The sequence below is a fragment of the Gracilinanus agilis genome, chromosome 2 (assembly GCF_016433145.1).
Source record: "Gracilinanus agilis isolate LMUSP501 chromosome 2, AgileGrace, whole genome shotgun sequence".
Lineage (NCBI taxonomy): Eukaryota > Metazoa > Chordata > Mammalia > Didelphimorphia > Didelphidae > Gracilinanus > Gracilinanus agilis.
The window spans coordinates 647,803,643-647,820,862 of NC_058131.1; the positions used below are offsets into that span (position 1 = coordinate 647,803,643).

Here is a 17,220-nt window from a genome sequence, read left to right on the forward strand (position 1 = left end):
TTTTTTTTTTTTTTTTGACCATCAGTTGTCTCCTTTCCTGATCTCTGGAAACAGCTGGAATTTGTCTTATGACATCTTGGAAAGTGACTTAAAATTAAGTACAGTGATTTCTTCTTCAACAATTCACAGAAGTGTTCTTACTTCTTTTATATCCAAAACTTATGGGAGTACTACTAGTCTAGGGCTTAGTATATTTATTCATTCAGAGGTCAAATTGATGGAACAGATGGGATCAAATTACACACACACACACACACACACACACACACACACATACATACATACACACACACACTCATAATTAAGAAACATATCTACAGGAAGCAACCACTGTTGGCCTCATCACATTGGCTGTCTTTGGCTTCTCTCATTTCCGTCTTTTCATCCCCCTTAGCTTCTCTTTTACTTTGATATGTCTTCTGTTTAAGTCATCAAGGCCTGGATTTTTTATTCTTCTTTACTTCATAGTTCTAGAAAGAACCACATGTGCTAATTTGACTGAAATAAGATGGCATTCCCTGGACAACTGTGGGAGTGATTTCTTTTAAACTTAAAGATAAAATTGCCAGGTGCGGGGGAGGAAATGTGATAGATGAAGAATATTATAAAAAGTGAATTTTAAGCCTACACTTCATGGAGAGCATTTCCTTCCCAAGGGATCTTCTTAAAGCACTTTACCATTAGCACACCTAGATCTTTTTCCTCCACTCCTGAAATTTAGCCATTTTGAAATCACCCTGGTTTCATGCAGGGCCAACCATCTTGAACAACCACATCTCTGGAGCAAAAGTGAAAAGTTTGTTATTGCTCAATTGAGCCTTTGAGAGAGGTAAGGGAAATTAGCATTGAAAGGAAAAACTCAGTCAACAGTAAAACAACAGATCATGGAAATCCAATAAATCTGAATGAAAGAATTTCTAGAGATGATTTTTGCCTTTGTCTTGGACTTGTGAATTATAGCAATTCTCTTACTCGTTTGGAAAACAAGAATAAATAATTTTTGAGATTCTTTGCTCATTCTGACAAGTTTTTCTTGATTACATTGTCTTTTTTTTACCTTTGTCTGGAGGGCCCCAGGAAAGAAGAAAGGAAGAAAGGAAGAAAGAAAGAAAGAGAGAGAGGAAGAAAGAAAGAAAGAAAGAAAGAAAGAAAGAAAGAAAGAAAGAAAGAAAGAAAGAAAGAAAGAAAGAAAGAAAGAAAGAAAGAAAGAAAAAGGAAGGAAGGAAGGAAGGAGATGGCTAGATAGAGGTTTAAGTCAGTCTCTGTTCTCAAGGAGCTCACAGTCTAATAACAAAGACAAACACTGATATCAACTTTGAGGACTCCAAGGTTCTGTTAGTTCTGACCTATTTGCTGTTTTATTGGTGTCTTAGATAAAGGCAGGCATGATATGCTTTTCAAATTTGCAGTTGGCACAATGCTGGGGAAGGATAGTTGATATACTGAATGATAAAACTGGAAAGGCTCTTGACAGGTTCATCTGATGAGCTGATCCTACTAAGATGAAATTGAGGATTAGATATCTTGATTTAGAAGATACCTCAGAGGGCATCTACTACAACCCTCCAGGCTAGATCTTATAGGAAATTGAGGCACAGACAAGCAAAGTGTCTTCCCAATGCCACACAGGTAGGCACCTTTTCACAATATTTAGTAAGCTTCTCTTACACTTTGACAGAGTCACAGGATCTGGAACAAGGAGGGGTGAGAGACTCTTTGGCACTTAGCATTGGTCCTATCACACTCATAGGACTGGACACCACACTGGAGGAAGAAGCTGGATAGCATCCAAAGAAAGGACAATGAGGATGATGAAAGGACTTGAGATCATGCCCCATGAAGTCATCTGCTTAAGAAACAAGGGATGTTCCAAAATGAAGACTTACGGGTGACACAGTAACCCTGACTTCAAGAACTTGAAAGGCTGTCATGAGAAAGAAGGGTTAGATTTGTTCTGCTCGGCCCCAGAGGGCAAAACTAGAAACAATGGAGGGAAAATGCACAGTGGGCAGATTTTAGACTTAATATCAAGAAGGACTTCCCATTATAACAATGAGAGCAAATCAAAAGTGGATCGAGCTGTCTGAGGTAGTAGTAGGTTCCCTTTCACTATGGATCTTGAAGCAAAAGTGGTTAGACGATAAATTCTATGGCCTCTGAGGCATCTTCCTATTCTGATATCCAGAGATGTTGGGAAGTTACAAAGAGAGATAATTGGGTAGGTTAACTTCCTCTTAATGAATATGTATTATCAGGGATAGGTAGGTGGCCCAGTAGATAGAGAGCCAGACTTGGAGAAAGGAAGCCCTGGGTTCAAATTTGGCCTCATACCCTTCCTAGCTGTGTGAACTTGGGCAAGTCACATAACTCCAATTACCTAGCACTTGCTGCTCTTCTGCCTTGGAGCTAATACTTAGGATTGATTCTAAGACAGAAGGTAAGGGTTTGCTTTGTTTTTAAAGAACATCTAATCAAAGAATCGACCAATCTGAATTTGTAAGGATTGTAGAAAGGATTTCTCTACTGGGCTGTGGAAATCTGTACAGTCTCTTCCTAACTCCAGAGTTTAGGAGTCTGTGAAATTAATGTTGGATGATATTTGTTTGTGAAATCATGAAATAACTAGAAATGGAGGGAACCTTATACACTTGAAAGAGATACATTTAGGACAAAGGAAAGTATTCCTTTTCATAAAAGTTAATAAGCTTCTCTTACACATCTGCCTTTCATGTGTTTCTATACTCTGACTAAACTAGATATGATCCCTCTTACCTTGGTTGTTACCTCCAAGTTGTTCTCTATATCTGGAATATTCTTCCCCCTCACCATCTCTCGACATCTTACCTAGTTGGCACAGTGGACGGGGCACTAGCCCTGGAGTCAGGAAGATTTCAGATCAAATCCTGCCTCAAATGCTAATCATTTGGCTTCTCTGTAACTCATTTTCCTTATCTGTAAAATGGGGATAATAATAGCACATATCTGCTAGGGTCATTGTGAGGATTCAGTGAAATAGTATTTCTAAGGCACTCTAAGCCTTACAGTGCTAGATAAATGCTAGCTATTGTTATTAGCATTCCCCTTCCTTCAAGAGGTAGTTTTGACTGCCACATCTTCCACGAAATCTTCCCTACTTCTCAACCCAAATCTGAATTTTTTCATCTCCTCGTCTGATCTCATTTCACTTCTTACTCTTTTTTTTAATACGAATTAGAATATCACCAATCCTCTGTTGATCACCCTTTTTGATTTCCTTGAGGGAAGGAATCCTATCTTATTTTCCCTTTATATTTCTCCCTAGAGTCTGGCACAATGTGTTACACATAGCAAGTACCTATGAATATCTGGAGGGAAAGGATCAAAACAACCTATTTAGCCTATTAAACCTATTTAAGGTTCAAGAAAGGCTCGGAGAAGTCTATTAGATTGGACACAAAAACCCTAAAGATCTGTGATATTGTTAGTCTGGGGAACTCCTTTTGCCATCTCTGATCCCAACTCTAAGTCTTTGAGAGTTACCACCCATGAAGGCACATAAAGGTTAAGTGACTTGCATAGGGTCACCTACATAGTTTCAGAGCCAGGATTTAGACCCAGGTCTTCCTGACTCAAAAGGTCCAGATTCAGAACAAGATATTAAGGGAAACTGAGGTCAACTACACACTCCCATAATACTGCCCTCGTTTTTTTCTATCATAGCCAGAAGGACTATGATTGGAGACCATTATCCCTCCTGAATCATGGCCTGACCCCACACTGTAATTGTGTTCTTACAATAAAGCAATGTTCGAGTATACTGTTCTTTTAAATGGGGTTTGACCCCCATGAGTGTTTCTGACCAGATGAAAGGCAAGCTAATGGCAAGCAGTGCTAAGAAGAGCCCAGACGCAATTCTCACTGACTCCCCAACGCTCCCCACTTATCTTGCCAAGAATGGCAAGAACAGAAAAATATTCCAAGGATGAAAAAAGGTTACTCACAGTCTTGAGAGCGCCTGGTTATTCTGGAACAGTAGTTCTGGTAACAAGTGCAGATGGTTCCGGTTCAGTCGTCTAGAGAAAAGAAAAAATTAAAATAACTTCATTTTTTCAGGGGGAAGAAAAGGAATTTGCTCCACAGTAGAAAGGATGCTGAGTTATCTTAACTCTTCAGGACTTATATGTATATGTACACACACATGAATACACATACATGCATGCTCTCCACTGTGGATTTCTTCATTTTAGCATCGTGTGCCCTACAATGACTGCATGATGAGATATTAAAGAAAACTAGCAACTCAACTGGCATTGATCTAATATCCTATTCTATCCTAACCTACCTTTATGACTTCTAGAATTCCCATCCTATTAGCAACTGCCCTTCACATTGGATATGTGTTATATAAATGCCAGCTCTCATTATTAAATAGAACCCCAAAGGATGAACCCTAAACTATCCTCCAATTTGGACAACCAAGCTGCCAAAGTCCACCTACACAGACTCACTTAAATTTGGGTGATTAGTTAGAAACCAGAGGGAAGGAAGGGAATTTAGGGCATATGTTCAAACACTTACATATCTACATTTAGCAGTCCATTTAAATGACACTCATTTATCACAGCATTTTTAAATGGGTCATCTTATATAAAATTTTAATTTATCTGGAAAAATTACCAATATAGTTACAGTTTTCCCAAGGGGCAGGGGAGAAACTCTGAGTTCTATAAATGTAACCTAACTAGGAAAGATAATCCAGAGGAGGAAAGCACTGAGTTATGAGAGGAAAAAAAAAATATCAGAACGGGAGCCAGAGGCCTAGGTTCTGCTCCTAGTTTGGTCACTCAGTAGCTGTATGTATGGTCTTGGGTCAAACAAGGACACAAGCAAGCATTTATTAAGCCCTTATGCTGTACTAGCCACTGAGAAAAGCCCTGGAGACACAAAAATAAGAATGAAATGATCTCTTTCCTCAAGAACCTTACATTCTAACAGAGGAGATCACAGGTACTTATATAAATATGTACAGAATAGAGACAAAATTAATTCAAGGTAGTTTTAAGAGGAAGGGTGCTATCAGTTGAGCAGGATCAGAAATGGCTTCATGTAGGAAGATGGGGAGATGATCTCTAATGCCCTTTTCCAGCTCTAACATCCTGTGATTCTATCAACAATCTTGGACTAGACCTCGAGAATCAGACTCATCTTTCCCTATCTGAATTAATTAATTTCAGGAAAACTTGTTACTTGCCCATATTTCAGCTTAAGGGATACACAGCTTCACCCAGAGGGACATCCCCTCCTAATTTGTATCATGACCGTGCTTTGCCTTGGCAATCTTTATGAGTTCTACGGCCAAAAACACTCATTATTCTGTGGCCAAACTTCTGGTAATAAGCTTCTCTGAACTTAGCCAGACAGGTCCCTAGATGATAGAAATGTATTCTGGTACAGGGGCCTGCTCAAATCTTTCCAGCTTTTGGGGCGAGGGCAGCGAGCAGCTACCAGAGCTTGTATTCTGCCAGCATAACCTCTAACTATCTAGGATTGCCTCTATCCCACAATGAGAAATCAGAGTAGGTTTTTTAGTGGACGGCCATTTCTCCGTGATTCAGATTTTTTAATTCTTCGAATTATATTTACAAAGGGAGGATAATGCAAAGGACAACCCAACAGAACTGTAATTGTTCCACCAGAAGCAACTAAAATGATAGAAGGCATGAAGAACCTGCCCTCTGAGAATCATCTTCGGAAAAGGAATGCTTTTCCATTTGGAAAAATGAAGATGAGAGAGTTTATGGCTGACATCTATAAAATCATGATTATAGATTGGGGGAATATAGGCTTATGCATAATACCCCAGAATACTAGAACTCTGCATCCACTGAACTTTAAAGGATTTTTCAAGGCAAATAAATACCTATAAAGGGATTTCAGAAAGCATCACTTTATATCATGGACAATAAACTTCTAAGATTTGTTTATTCGGGAATTAAAATAGGCTAATGATTTAAAGAACTCCAAAATGAGCTGGGAAAATGAGTGATAACTAGTCTTTTGGATATTCAAAGTCCCTTCTCTTCATCTGTGAAATAGATGACTTGTACCAGGCAAATTTGAAGTTCTGTGATTCAATGATCAATAAATCCACAACAAAATAAGAAGAAAGTATAGGATATGTGAGGTGCATTTCTAACTTTTCCAGGATGATTTCATTGACCTCTCAAAAAAAAAAAAGTTTCTTTTTATCATTGTCAGAAATAGAATGCTAGTATGTTGGTGGTGAAATACTACTGTGCTGTCAAATATAATGAACAGGATGATTTCATAAAGAATCAGAAAGACCTATGTGAACTGATGAAGAATCAAAGAAGCAGAAGCAGAAGAAAATTATACACTGTAACAGCAATATTGTGCAAACCTTTTTTAATTTAACATAATCAAAATTATTCATTTTACATCATTTTACATCTTGTAATGTTCTCTCTCTCTTGTTTGGTCATAAATTCTTTTCTCCACAGATCTGACAGGTGAACTATTCTATGTCCCCTCATGTATTTATCATTTCACTCTCTATGTTTAAGTCATATACCCATTTTGACCTTATATTGGTATAAGGTATGAAATATTGATCTAAACATAATTTTTGCCATACTATTTTCCAATTTTCCCAGAAGTTTTTTTCAAATACTGAGTTCTTATCCCAAAAGCTAGGATGTTTGAGTTTATCAAATATGAAATTAACAGCAATATTGTGGAATGATCAGCTGTGAAAAACTTAGCAATACAATGATCCAGGTCAATTCTGAGGGACTTATGACAAAGAACGCTCTCCACCTCCAGGGAAAGAACTATTAGATTGAAAAGGCAGATCAAAGCATATTATTTTTCACCAGTTTATTTGGGGTTTTATTGGGGGAAGGTTGGTTTTATTTTTATTATTATTATTTAGTTATTCTCTTAAAAATGGATGATATGGAAATATATTTTGCATGATAATACATGTATAACCCAGATCAAATTGCTTGCCAACTCTGGGAAGGGGGAGGTTTTGGAGGAAGGGAGATAATTTAGATCATATAACTTTGGAAAACTTATATGAAATTTTATTACATGTAATTGATAAAATATCTTTACAAAGAAAAAAATAGAATACTTGGCTCCATAAGCTTGACCTGATATGTCATTTATGCTCTTTTGGTTCAAAAAAATTAAGCTTTATGGATGCTTTTTGTCTTTATGTCACAGGTTCTTTAAGATATAGCTCCCAATGCCATCAAGGGAGCTCTCCCTTACAACAGAGAAAAATAACTAGACAATACCAATCAGTCCAGTAACCACATCTGACAGTACATGTAACAGTCCTTACCCATAGTCTGCCACCTCTTTTTTAACAGAAAAAATAAATAATTTTATTAAAGAGAATGGTAATAATGAGATGACATACCAAAACTTATGGGATGTAGCAAGAGCAGTAGTCAGAGGAAAAATTAAATCTCTAAATGTTTATACAATATTAGTAAAATACCAGATCAATGAATTGGGTATACAATTTAAAAAACTAGAAAAAGAACAAATAAAAAATTCCCAATTAAACACCAAGGAAATCTTGAAAGTTAAAGATGAGATCAATAAAACTGAGGATTAGAAATCCATTGAATTAATAAATAAAACTAGTAGTTGGCCTAATAAAAAACAACAACAATAAAACAGACAAACCATTGGTTAAGCTGATTTTTTTAAACCCTTACCTTCTGTCTTAAAATCAATATCAAGTATTGGTTCCAAAACAGGAGAGTGATAAGGGCTAAGCAAATGGGGATGAAGGGACTTGCCCAGGGTCACACAGCTAGGAAGTACCACCTCTTTCTTAAAAGGAAGGAGGTATTTTCACATATCCTTGCTGAACATCAAGATTCATCACTATAATTATCCAGCATTTGGTTTTATTTTAATGTTCTTTATTTTCATTATCATAATTGTTATATACTTTATCCCCTACATCCTACTTATTTCATTCTGCATCAAGTCAAACAATTCTTTCCATGTTTCTCTTAATTGTGAAGTTCAAGCCTATTCACAAAACTGCACCATTTAATAGAGTTTGATACCACCAGAAATGAGGCTGTAATGTTTTGAAATCGAATGAATCATTCAATTCCATGTAAGTATTTATTAAGTTCTATTAAAAATTCAACACTATGTTAGGTGCCACAGGGCATTCTAAAATACAAAATATGGTCCCTGGCTTCAATTCAATTTAACAGGCATTTATTAAGTTCTTACCAAGTGTTAAGCACAACTTGGACCAAGGAATTTCTCATATGGTTAGAGCTACGGAATCCAAACAGCATTAGAATATGAGAACAAGCAAGAAAATTCAAAAAATTATTTTCTTAATTTCCTCCAGCAATCATAAAATCATAGGGCCACTGGAAATTGACTGACCTTAGGGCTATAAGCAATCCATAATCAACTTCAGGAAAATAACCTTTCATCAGCTACATAAGGCAGGGAAGCACCTCTACCTTAGAGAATTGCAAAGGTCCAATCCGGCCCAGAGGTTATATTTGTGGCTATCCCTTCCCACCTGCCTGCTAGGGAAAAGTGTTTGCTCCAAAGGTGTCTTCTAAAAGAAAAAAAAGAGTCATTTTTGAAAGGAAAAAAAAAAAAGATCCTCTTAGACCTCAAAACAATGGAAAGAGACAACTTCGAATCCTTTAACCATGGTATGGCAACTGATAATAGTATTTCCATTTCTATTAGCTTCTTCCTCCAACCTCAATGCTTTTTCCCTCACACAATCTCTAGTAAGTAGAGATCCGACTATGATATTTATTTTCTTTTTTTAAAAACCCTTACCTTCTGTCTTAGAGTTAATACTACATAGTGTCCCAAGGCAGAAGAGGGGCAAGGGCTAAGCAGTGGTGGTTAAGTGACTTGCCCAAGGTCACAAAGACACTAGGAAGTGTCCGAAGACACATTGCAACTCAAGACCTCCTTTTTCTAGACCAGGCTCTCCATCCACTGAGCCACCTAGCTGCCACATTGTCACATTCTCTTTAAAAAGGTGAATTTAGCCATAGCTCCTAGATACTCCTTGATCAGATCACTGAAGAGAATAATTGGAAAAGGATATATAGAAGAACTCTTAATACATCCTCTGGTGGTTCACCCCATAAAATGTCAGGAGATGAGCAAAACCTTTCTCTCTTGCATAGATGATCTGGTTGATTTGTCTCTCCTCTGTTTTGGAAGATGTTTGTTGAGAATTGTCTTCTTCTAGCCATCCTCCACCAAAGCCATAACCACATTGGTGGATTCCGAGGATATGAAGTCACTATCCCATTTGTTAATATGTAGGACCCTCCTGGAAGTCCTACCTCTCCATTATCACAGTTGCTTAAAAGATGGTAAGGAAGCAAGCAATTTGAAGATGCTCCGATGTCCCCTCTACTGCCCCTGCTTTTCAGAGCAGCGATGCATGAAGCAGGCCACTGATGCCGAAGACCTCTTTTTGTTGAACCGGGGGAAGGTGGGCAGAGGAAGCCACGTACAGGGTCAGCCAATGTTCCTGTATCCCCCATCGTCAGCTAGCTGAGCTAAAAGTCAGCATCATGCCCAACAGCCAATTAAAACTATTGCTGGATGAGTCAATGCTAACCATCAGCTAAGCCAATATCAATTGTAAGGAGAAAAATGTATTAGAAAATGACAGCAATGTGTTTTAAAGCGCATCAATAAAACATTAAAACAAAACTGGGAAGAAGGAAAAGGAAAGATTTCTTCTCATTACATTTTTTTACAAGTCTAAGAAATATGGCTGGGACACCATGAGTAAAAAATTCATGCATGGGGCCCTCTGTATATCCAACTTCTCCTCCATTTCTGTGCCCTGTGGATACTCACAGTCTCTCCAGCTCCCTCATGTCATCAAAAGCTCCTCGCTCCACTGCTCCAATCTGATTTTCCATCAGTTGTCTGGTGAGGCAAAGAGACAAAGACTGCTCTAGGTCAAGGACTCCAAGAAATAAAAGGCGAATTCAGAGCAAGAGAATAATAAAGTATACGACCTAGGGTGTCCTATTTAGACCCTTCTGGAGTAGATGGGGTTTCCTTGAAGTCTGGTGAATTCAACAACAAAGGCTTCTTTCCAGAACCAGACCCTGTTACATAAATGCCTCCTCCCCTGCCCAGCCCTGTCTCACTGGAAACAGGCAACCCCATGGCAAAGGGCCATGCATCCACCAAGCTCCCAGATTATCTTTCCAAAAATGTAGCAACGGACAACTCTAATTTAGTCCGTAGCGAGCATGGGGCATGGGTCTGTCAGGCCCTGGCGTGAATGTCCATCTCAGCAAAGCCTCCAGCACCAACCCAGAGGGCACATGTCCAAGCAGCAGAACAGCAAGTACAGCATGCTGCAAGTGGGCAAAGGACAGTGCCAACTGGGCAGAGCTTATGAGGGCAGAAAATGCACTGGCAGCTGGCAGACATCACACAAACCTCCCACTTCCCCCATCTGCTTTGGATGAAAATGGGACACCTACGCCAAGTCATCACTACCCATACACAAGCTCTTGGTTTTGTTCTTTATTTTCCCCATACCCTCCCTGATCTTGTGTCTCCCTATATCTCAAATGAAAGGATGCAAGATTCTAAGGCAATGGTGAATCTACAGTAGCATCTTAGCTCTTGGTACAATGTTAACAGTCTCCTGCCTTTCAAAGTCCTCCCTTCTACCACCATGTTTATAAAGAAGTGAAAGAGATAAAGGATGGGTCTGTGGTCTCCTATAACTTGGTTTCTCCTTTCCTTGCTCTCCCCTTACTCCCATGATTCAAGCTAAGGCAACTAAGTGGTTCAGTGGAAAGAGTACTAGGCAACAATTAGAAGTCAGGAAATTTTAAGATCAAATCCTGCCTCAGATATGAACTAGCTATGTGACCCTGGTCAAGTCTGCCTCAGTTTCCTCATCTGTAAAATTAAGGGGTTAGACTCCAAGGTCTCTTACAGCCATAAACCCATAATCCTTGGATCTGTTCAGCTTGGCTCCCCATGTTTAGTCATTTTTCAGTTGTGTCTGACTCTTTGTGATACCATTTGGGGTTTTCTTGGCAAAGATACTGGAGTGATTTACCATTTCCTTCTCTGGCTCATTTTGCAGATGAAGAAACTGAGGCAAACAGTGTTAAGTGTCTTACCCAGAGTCACAAACTAGTAAATTTCCAAAGCCATATTTGAATTCAGGAGGAGGAATCTTTCTGACTCTAGATCCAGTGCTCTATTGTGTAAAAATAAAAATTAATATATAATAACTTCAAATATTATAGTTTCATAAAATTTATTTATAATCAGTAGAAGTAAAGGAATAAAAAGGTAACAAAACATACCCAAGCTGATCTACCTGTTCAAAAGTCCTGTGTTCACAGCTGCCTTCACAGGAAGGAAAGAGCATTAGACACAGAAATCCACCAAATTTATCTCCTATCTATGTCAGCCCGTAATGACAGGAAGTCAGTGGACTCCTGGGTAATGTAGTTTTAAAGGTACAAGATTTCCAATTACACAATTGTGGCACTTAGGTGCTCCTCATGCTCCCAAACATATTTGTCCCTGGTGATAGTCATACCCATTTACAACTGTTTAGCTATATCAGATGTCTTTGAACATCTATGGATGCTTCAAAAATACACCCCACCTGGGGGGCAGCTGGGTAGCTCAGTGGATTGAGAGCTAGACCTAGAGACGGGAGGTCCTAGGTTCAAATCTAGCCTCAGACACTTCCCAGCTGTGTGACCCTGGGCAAGTCACTTGACCCTCATTGCCTACCCTTACCAATCTTCTGCCTTGGAGCCAATATACAGTATTGACTCCAAGACAGAAGGTAAGGGTTTAAAAAAAATACACCCCACCTTTATTGTTCCTGTGTTCTTTATTGTTCCTGAATTGGAGATATAAAGGCTAACTTTATGGAGCTCACAGAGTCCTAGAATGTCTGAGCTAGAAGAGACCTCCATTGTTATCTACAGATCATAGGTCTTGCCTGGAAGGAACTTCCCAAGCCTTCTGGTCCAACCCCTCCATTTTGCAGATGAAGAAACAGGAACAAAGAAGGCGAGTGATTTGCCCAAGGCCACACAAGTAGTAGACATCAGATTTGAACGGAGGACTTCTGATCTAGAGTCAGTGCCCGTACCACTCTATCCCAATGGCTCCTAGGATCAATGGATCATAGATTTAAGGGATGGAAAGGCTCTCAGATGTTTGCTATCTCACAGGTCCATAGCCAGTGAGCCAGGGGGACCTCTGAGCCCATTTAGTCCAATCCCCTCATTTTACATAGAGAATCTAAGACCCAGGAGGAAGAAGCTTGCCCAAAGTCACACAATGGATCAGCAATAGATTAGGACTAGAAGCTGGGTCTCCTGACCCCAAGGGCAGTATTCTTTCCATGGGTATTGAATGAAGTTTCTGTAACATATAATTTCTAGCCCCTGATAGAGGACAGCTACTGAGGCTTGGAAGCTTCAGACACACACACACACACACACACACACACACACACACACACACACACACACACACACACAAATGACTCTTTCCTGTTTCCCCATCTCTTCCCTTGACTGTAAGCCCTTTGGAGAGGTCCATCTTGTAACCCACATTAGAACGGCTCAAGGCTCCTCGTTAGTTCTCTACCATCGAAGCCAGGACTCAGCCCCTAACAGGGCATCACTCAGATCTCACAACTCAAGCCTTGAAATCCTGCAACAAAAGTGCCAAGAATGGACCAGGAAACAAAGAAAGGGACAAGGGACCAAGAAAAAGCCAAGGAAAGGAGACACTCACAACACGCGCAGCTGCTTCAGCCCTGCAAAATCATTCTTGTGGATCCGAGTGATGTTGTTACCATTGAGTTCCCTAGAGAAGCAAAGAAGAAAAGGCATTCATTGAGCAGACTAGAAGAGTAAGGATACAGAATACATGGACTGTTAACATATCTGTTAAATAGGACACTATGTTTCCCAACTGATACACCTGAACACACAAGTGTATCACACAGCCTAAGTGATGTTTTGTGTGTTTTCTTTACATCTAACTCTATTCTAATCTATCCCTTCTCCAAACCATCCTTGGCATAGGGGCCAAAATAATCGTTCTAAGGCAGAGTTCTGAACATGTTATTGCCCGCCTCAGAAACTTTCAATGGCTCCCTATTGTCCATAAGATAAAACTCAATATCCACTGCCTAATATTTAAAGTCTTTCACAATTTGGCTAACTTTTCAGCCCTATTTCATATCAATCCCTTTAATGTACCTTGTGTCAAGAGCCAAATTGGACTGCTGGCTGTTTCCTAAATTTGATGTGCTATCTCCCACCTGTGTACATTTGGCAAGTGTCCCCTATACCTAGAATAAGGGAAGGTTTCCCCTCCTCATTTTCTAGAACTCTTGTCTTTCATAAAGTCATTCTCCACCTCTATGACATTTTTCTTCATTCTTTCCATTTTCCTATCCCCTGCTAAAAGCATTCTCTCCTTCAAAATTTCCTTTCAAAATTTTCTAATTTAACCCTCCACAAATACAAATATTCCAAAATACAAAGAACAATAAAGAGGATTTTGTAAAAAAAAAAAAAAAAAAAAAAGACAAAAAACTCCCCCATGAATTTTCATTTATCTATTTTGTTTTTCAAGAAGTAGAAATTAAATCTGACCTGTATCAATAAAGTGGGCCTGCTCTGCGTCTCCTTCTGAACTTCTTCAATATCCCCAAAGCACTATGTCTGAATCTCTCCTTCGCCCCTATTATTGCCTACCTTGTATGATGGTTATCATCGTATACATTATATTCCAATCCCTGTAAAACATGAGATCCTCAAGGGCATTCAGTTTAATTCAATAGATATTGATTGTGCCACTGCTACATATGTGCCATGAAAGAAACACTTACTACCATGATTGGTGTTGAAGATATTAAGATGAAAAATGTTAGTCCTTGCCCTTGAGGACCTCACATTGGGGGCATAATAAATATTTGCTGAATTGGTGGGGAGAAGGGGGGCAATTCCAGGCAAAGAAAGCAATGTAAAGGTTGGAAGGAGACACGCATATTGGGATTCACCAGAAGAAGTGTGAGAGGAAAGACATTAGAAGTTCAAGGGAACAGCTTAATCACAGCTCAGAGGGGCAAGGCAGGCTTAGGGAAGAGAGGGTACACCAATCTGCCTGCTGCAAACTAAGATGGTATCAGAGGATCATTGTTTTAGAGGACATCTAGACTAACCCTCTCATTTTACAGATGAGGAAACTAAGACACAAAGAGGTTAATTGATTCACGAATGGCCCTGAAAGACAGACAGTACAGTCTGAACTTGATCTAGCAGAGCAGGATTCTTAACCGGGAGCCCACAGACAACGCTCCTCCCCAAAGAGATCCATGGGTAGAATGATGGGGAAGGTCTATGAATTCAGATGGGAAAATTTTACATATTTATTTTCGCTAACTACTAACTGAAATTTAGTATTTAATTCAATTAAGAATTTTTTTAAGATTCTAAGTTTTTATAGACATCACCAGTTACCCAAAGGGGGTCTGTGACACACAAAAATGGTTAGTAGTAAAAAATACTGTAGTAAAAATAGCTAACCTTTATATAGTGCTTACAATGTGCCAGGCACTATGTTAAGCACTTTCCAATTATTATCTTATTTGATCCTCACAACAACCCTGGGAGATAAGTGCTATTATTATTATGCCCATTTTACAGATAAGGAAACTGAGGCAAATAGAAGTTAAAGTGACTTGCCCAGAATCAAACCGCTAGAAAGTTCTTGAGGTTGGATTTGAACTCAGGTTTTCTGGGTCCAGTGCTCTATTCACTGAGCTACCTAACTGTCTTTTTTACAAAGGGGAAAAAGGTATCCGGATAACTCTCCTATTCCTTTGCAGAAATGAGGGTCCATGGGTGGGAAACACTGAATATAACATTAGATTTTTTTCAATATGTTAATTGGTTTTGCTGACTTTTTTCTTCTTCCCTTTAAAAAAATTCTTTGTGAGAGTGATATAGGGGGAAATGTTGGTGATGAAAAATCAAAAAATCTTAATAAAAGTCTATGTTTTTAAAGGCTATTGTATGGTTAGAGGTCTCATATCTAAAATATATAAAGAACTTTGTCAAATATATAAGAATGAGTCATTCTTCAATTGATGAAGGGTCAAAAGATATAAATAATTTTAGATGAAGAAATCAAAGCTATATATAACTATGTGAAAAAATGTTATGTCATTACTAATTAGAGACATGCATATCAAAACAACTCTGGGATATCATCTCACACCTGTCAGATTGGTTAAAATGATAAAAGGGCAAAATGACCAATGTTGGAGGGGACGTGGAAAAGTGGGGACACTAATGGACCATTGGTGGCATTACGAACTTATCCAACCATTTTGGAGAGCAATCTGGAATTACGCCCAAAGAGTTGTGAAATTATGTATACCTTCTGACCCAGCAATACCACTATTAAGTTTATTTTCTAAGGTGATCAAGGGAAATGGAAGAGAAATTCTGTGTTCTAAAATATTTATAGCAATTCTCTTTGAAGTGGCAAAGGACTGAAAATTGAAGGGATGCCCATCAGTTGGAGAATGGCTGAACAAGTTGTGGTATATGATTGTGATGGAATACTACTGTGCTGTAAGAAATGAAAAGCAGGCTAATTTTGGAAAAACATGGAAAGACCTACAGAAATTATGGAGAGTGAAACAAGCAGAACCAAAAGAGTACTAGACACAACAACCAAAATATTGTTTGAAGAATGACTGGTGTACATCCACCTCCAGAGAACAAACTGATAAATAAAAATAAGTAAGGCATAGTTTTATATATAAATTGGCAAATGAGGCCTTCTCTAATGGAGGGAGGGGAGAGAAGGAGGGAGTTACCTGGGCATTTAAATGTAACAAAAAAAAATTTAAGAGTATTGCAATAGTTTGTGTTGGTGGTACTAAGATATTGGCGATGGAAAGAGAGAAGAGAGGATGGATTCAGGAACTGTGAAGACAGAATCAACAAAATTGAATAACTTCTTGGATATTAGGGGTCATGGGATCCAAGACTCAGGACTGAGAGAGACCTCATCTAGTTCAACCCTCACATTTAACAATGAGAAAACTGAAGTAGGCAGGGGAAATAGGAGGAACAAATCACAAAATATAAAATGAGGATTAAAAGACCTGGATAACCTACTTCACACTGAAGTTGTGATGCTCAAATGAGTTCATGTATGTATACTGCTTTGCAAAATTTAAGTATAATAAGAAGTATAATAAGACTGTCAACTACTCTATTAAGTATGGAATCTGAACTTAGCTTCATCAGTGACTTATTTGATTTCTCTCTGAGATTGGTCTATTTAGGTTATCTATTTCCAGTTGTGTCAGGCTGAGTACTTGCTATTTTTTACAGATATTCATCTATTTCATAAGTTTTCAAATTTATTAGCATAAATGTTTTCTTAATTTTATTGCATACATTATCATGTCCCCTTTCTGTTTTTAATTCTGGCAACTGTGTTCACTGTTTTTAAATTAATTTTTGGATTTTTAATCAATGTTTCCTGATTATACAAATAAATTATTATCCTTATTTCAATTATTCTTTTGTTTTCCATTTTATTCATTTTTACTCTGGTTTGAATAATCCTCTTTTTCTACTTTCCTTCTGGTGTATTACTTTGCATATTTTCTATTTTCTGTAAATGCAGACCTTAATTTGTTAATTCATCCTTTGTCTCTCTTGCCAATACAGGGATTCAAAGCTATAAATTTGCCTCTAAGCATCGAACTGGCTGCCTATATTGTGATATGTGGTATTTCTGTTGTCATTATCCTTGAAGGTAATTTTCTATTATTAAATCCTTTTTTAACCAAAGCATTAATAAATTACTTTTTAAAATCTCAGGAAGATCTAAGCATTGATCACCTATCACTGTTTACTCCTAGTTTTAATGTATTAGGGTCGATTAATGTATTTTAAATTTATACTTTTCCAGATTTGCTTAGGACTTCACTATGATCAAGAGCATGATCCATTTTTGTGAATTTTCTATGAATGCTTAAAGTGAAAAATGGATATTCCTTACTTTGTCCATTAAGTTTTCTCCAAGTGTCCATTTAATCACATTTCTCAATCATTGATTTGTGTCTGTAATGTCTCTGATTAAATCTGG

General features: G+C 38.2%; 1 protein-coding gene across 1 annotated transcript in view; it reads right to left on the minus strand.

The window, feature by feature from the left end:
- SLIT1 (slit guidance ligand 1) overlaps positions 1-17,220 on the minus strand; it is a 250,314-nt gene that overhangs the window by 210,508 nt on the left and 22,586 nt on the right. Inside the window, exons 2-4 of the mRNA XM_044660208.1 lie at positions 12,832-12,903; positions 9,889-9,960; positions 3,981-4,052 (exon numbers count right to left, since the gene is read on the minus strand). Of these exons, the coding sequence (XP_044516143.1) occupies positions 3,981-4,052; positions 9,889-9,960; positions 12,832-12,903 (216 nt within the window). The remainder of the gene's footprint in view (positions 1-3,980; positions 4,053-9,888; positions 9,961-12,831; positions 12,904-17,220) is intronic.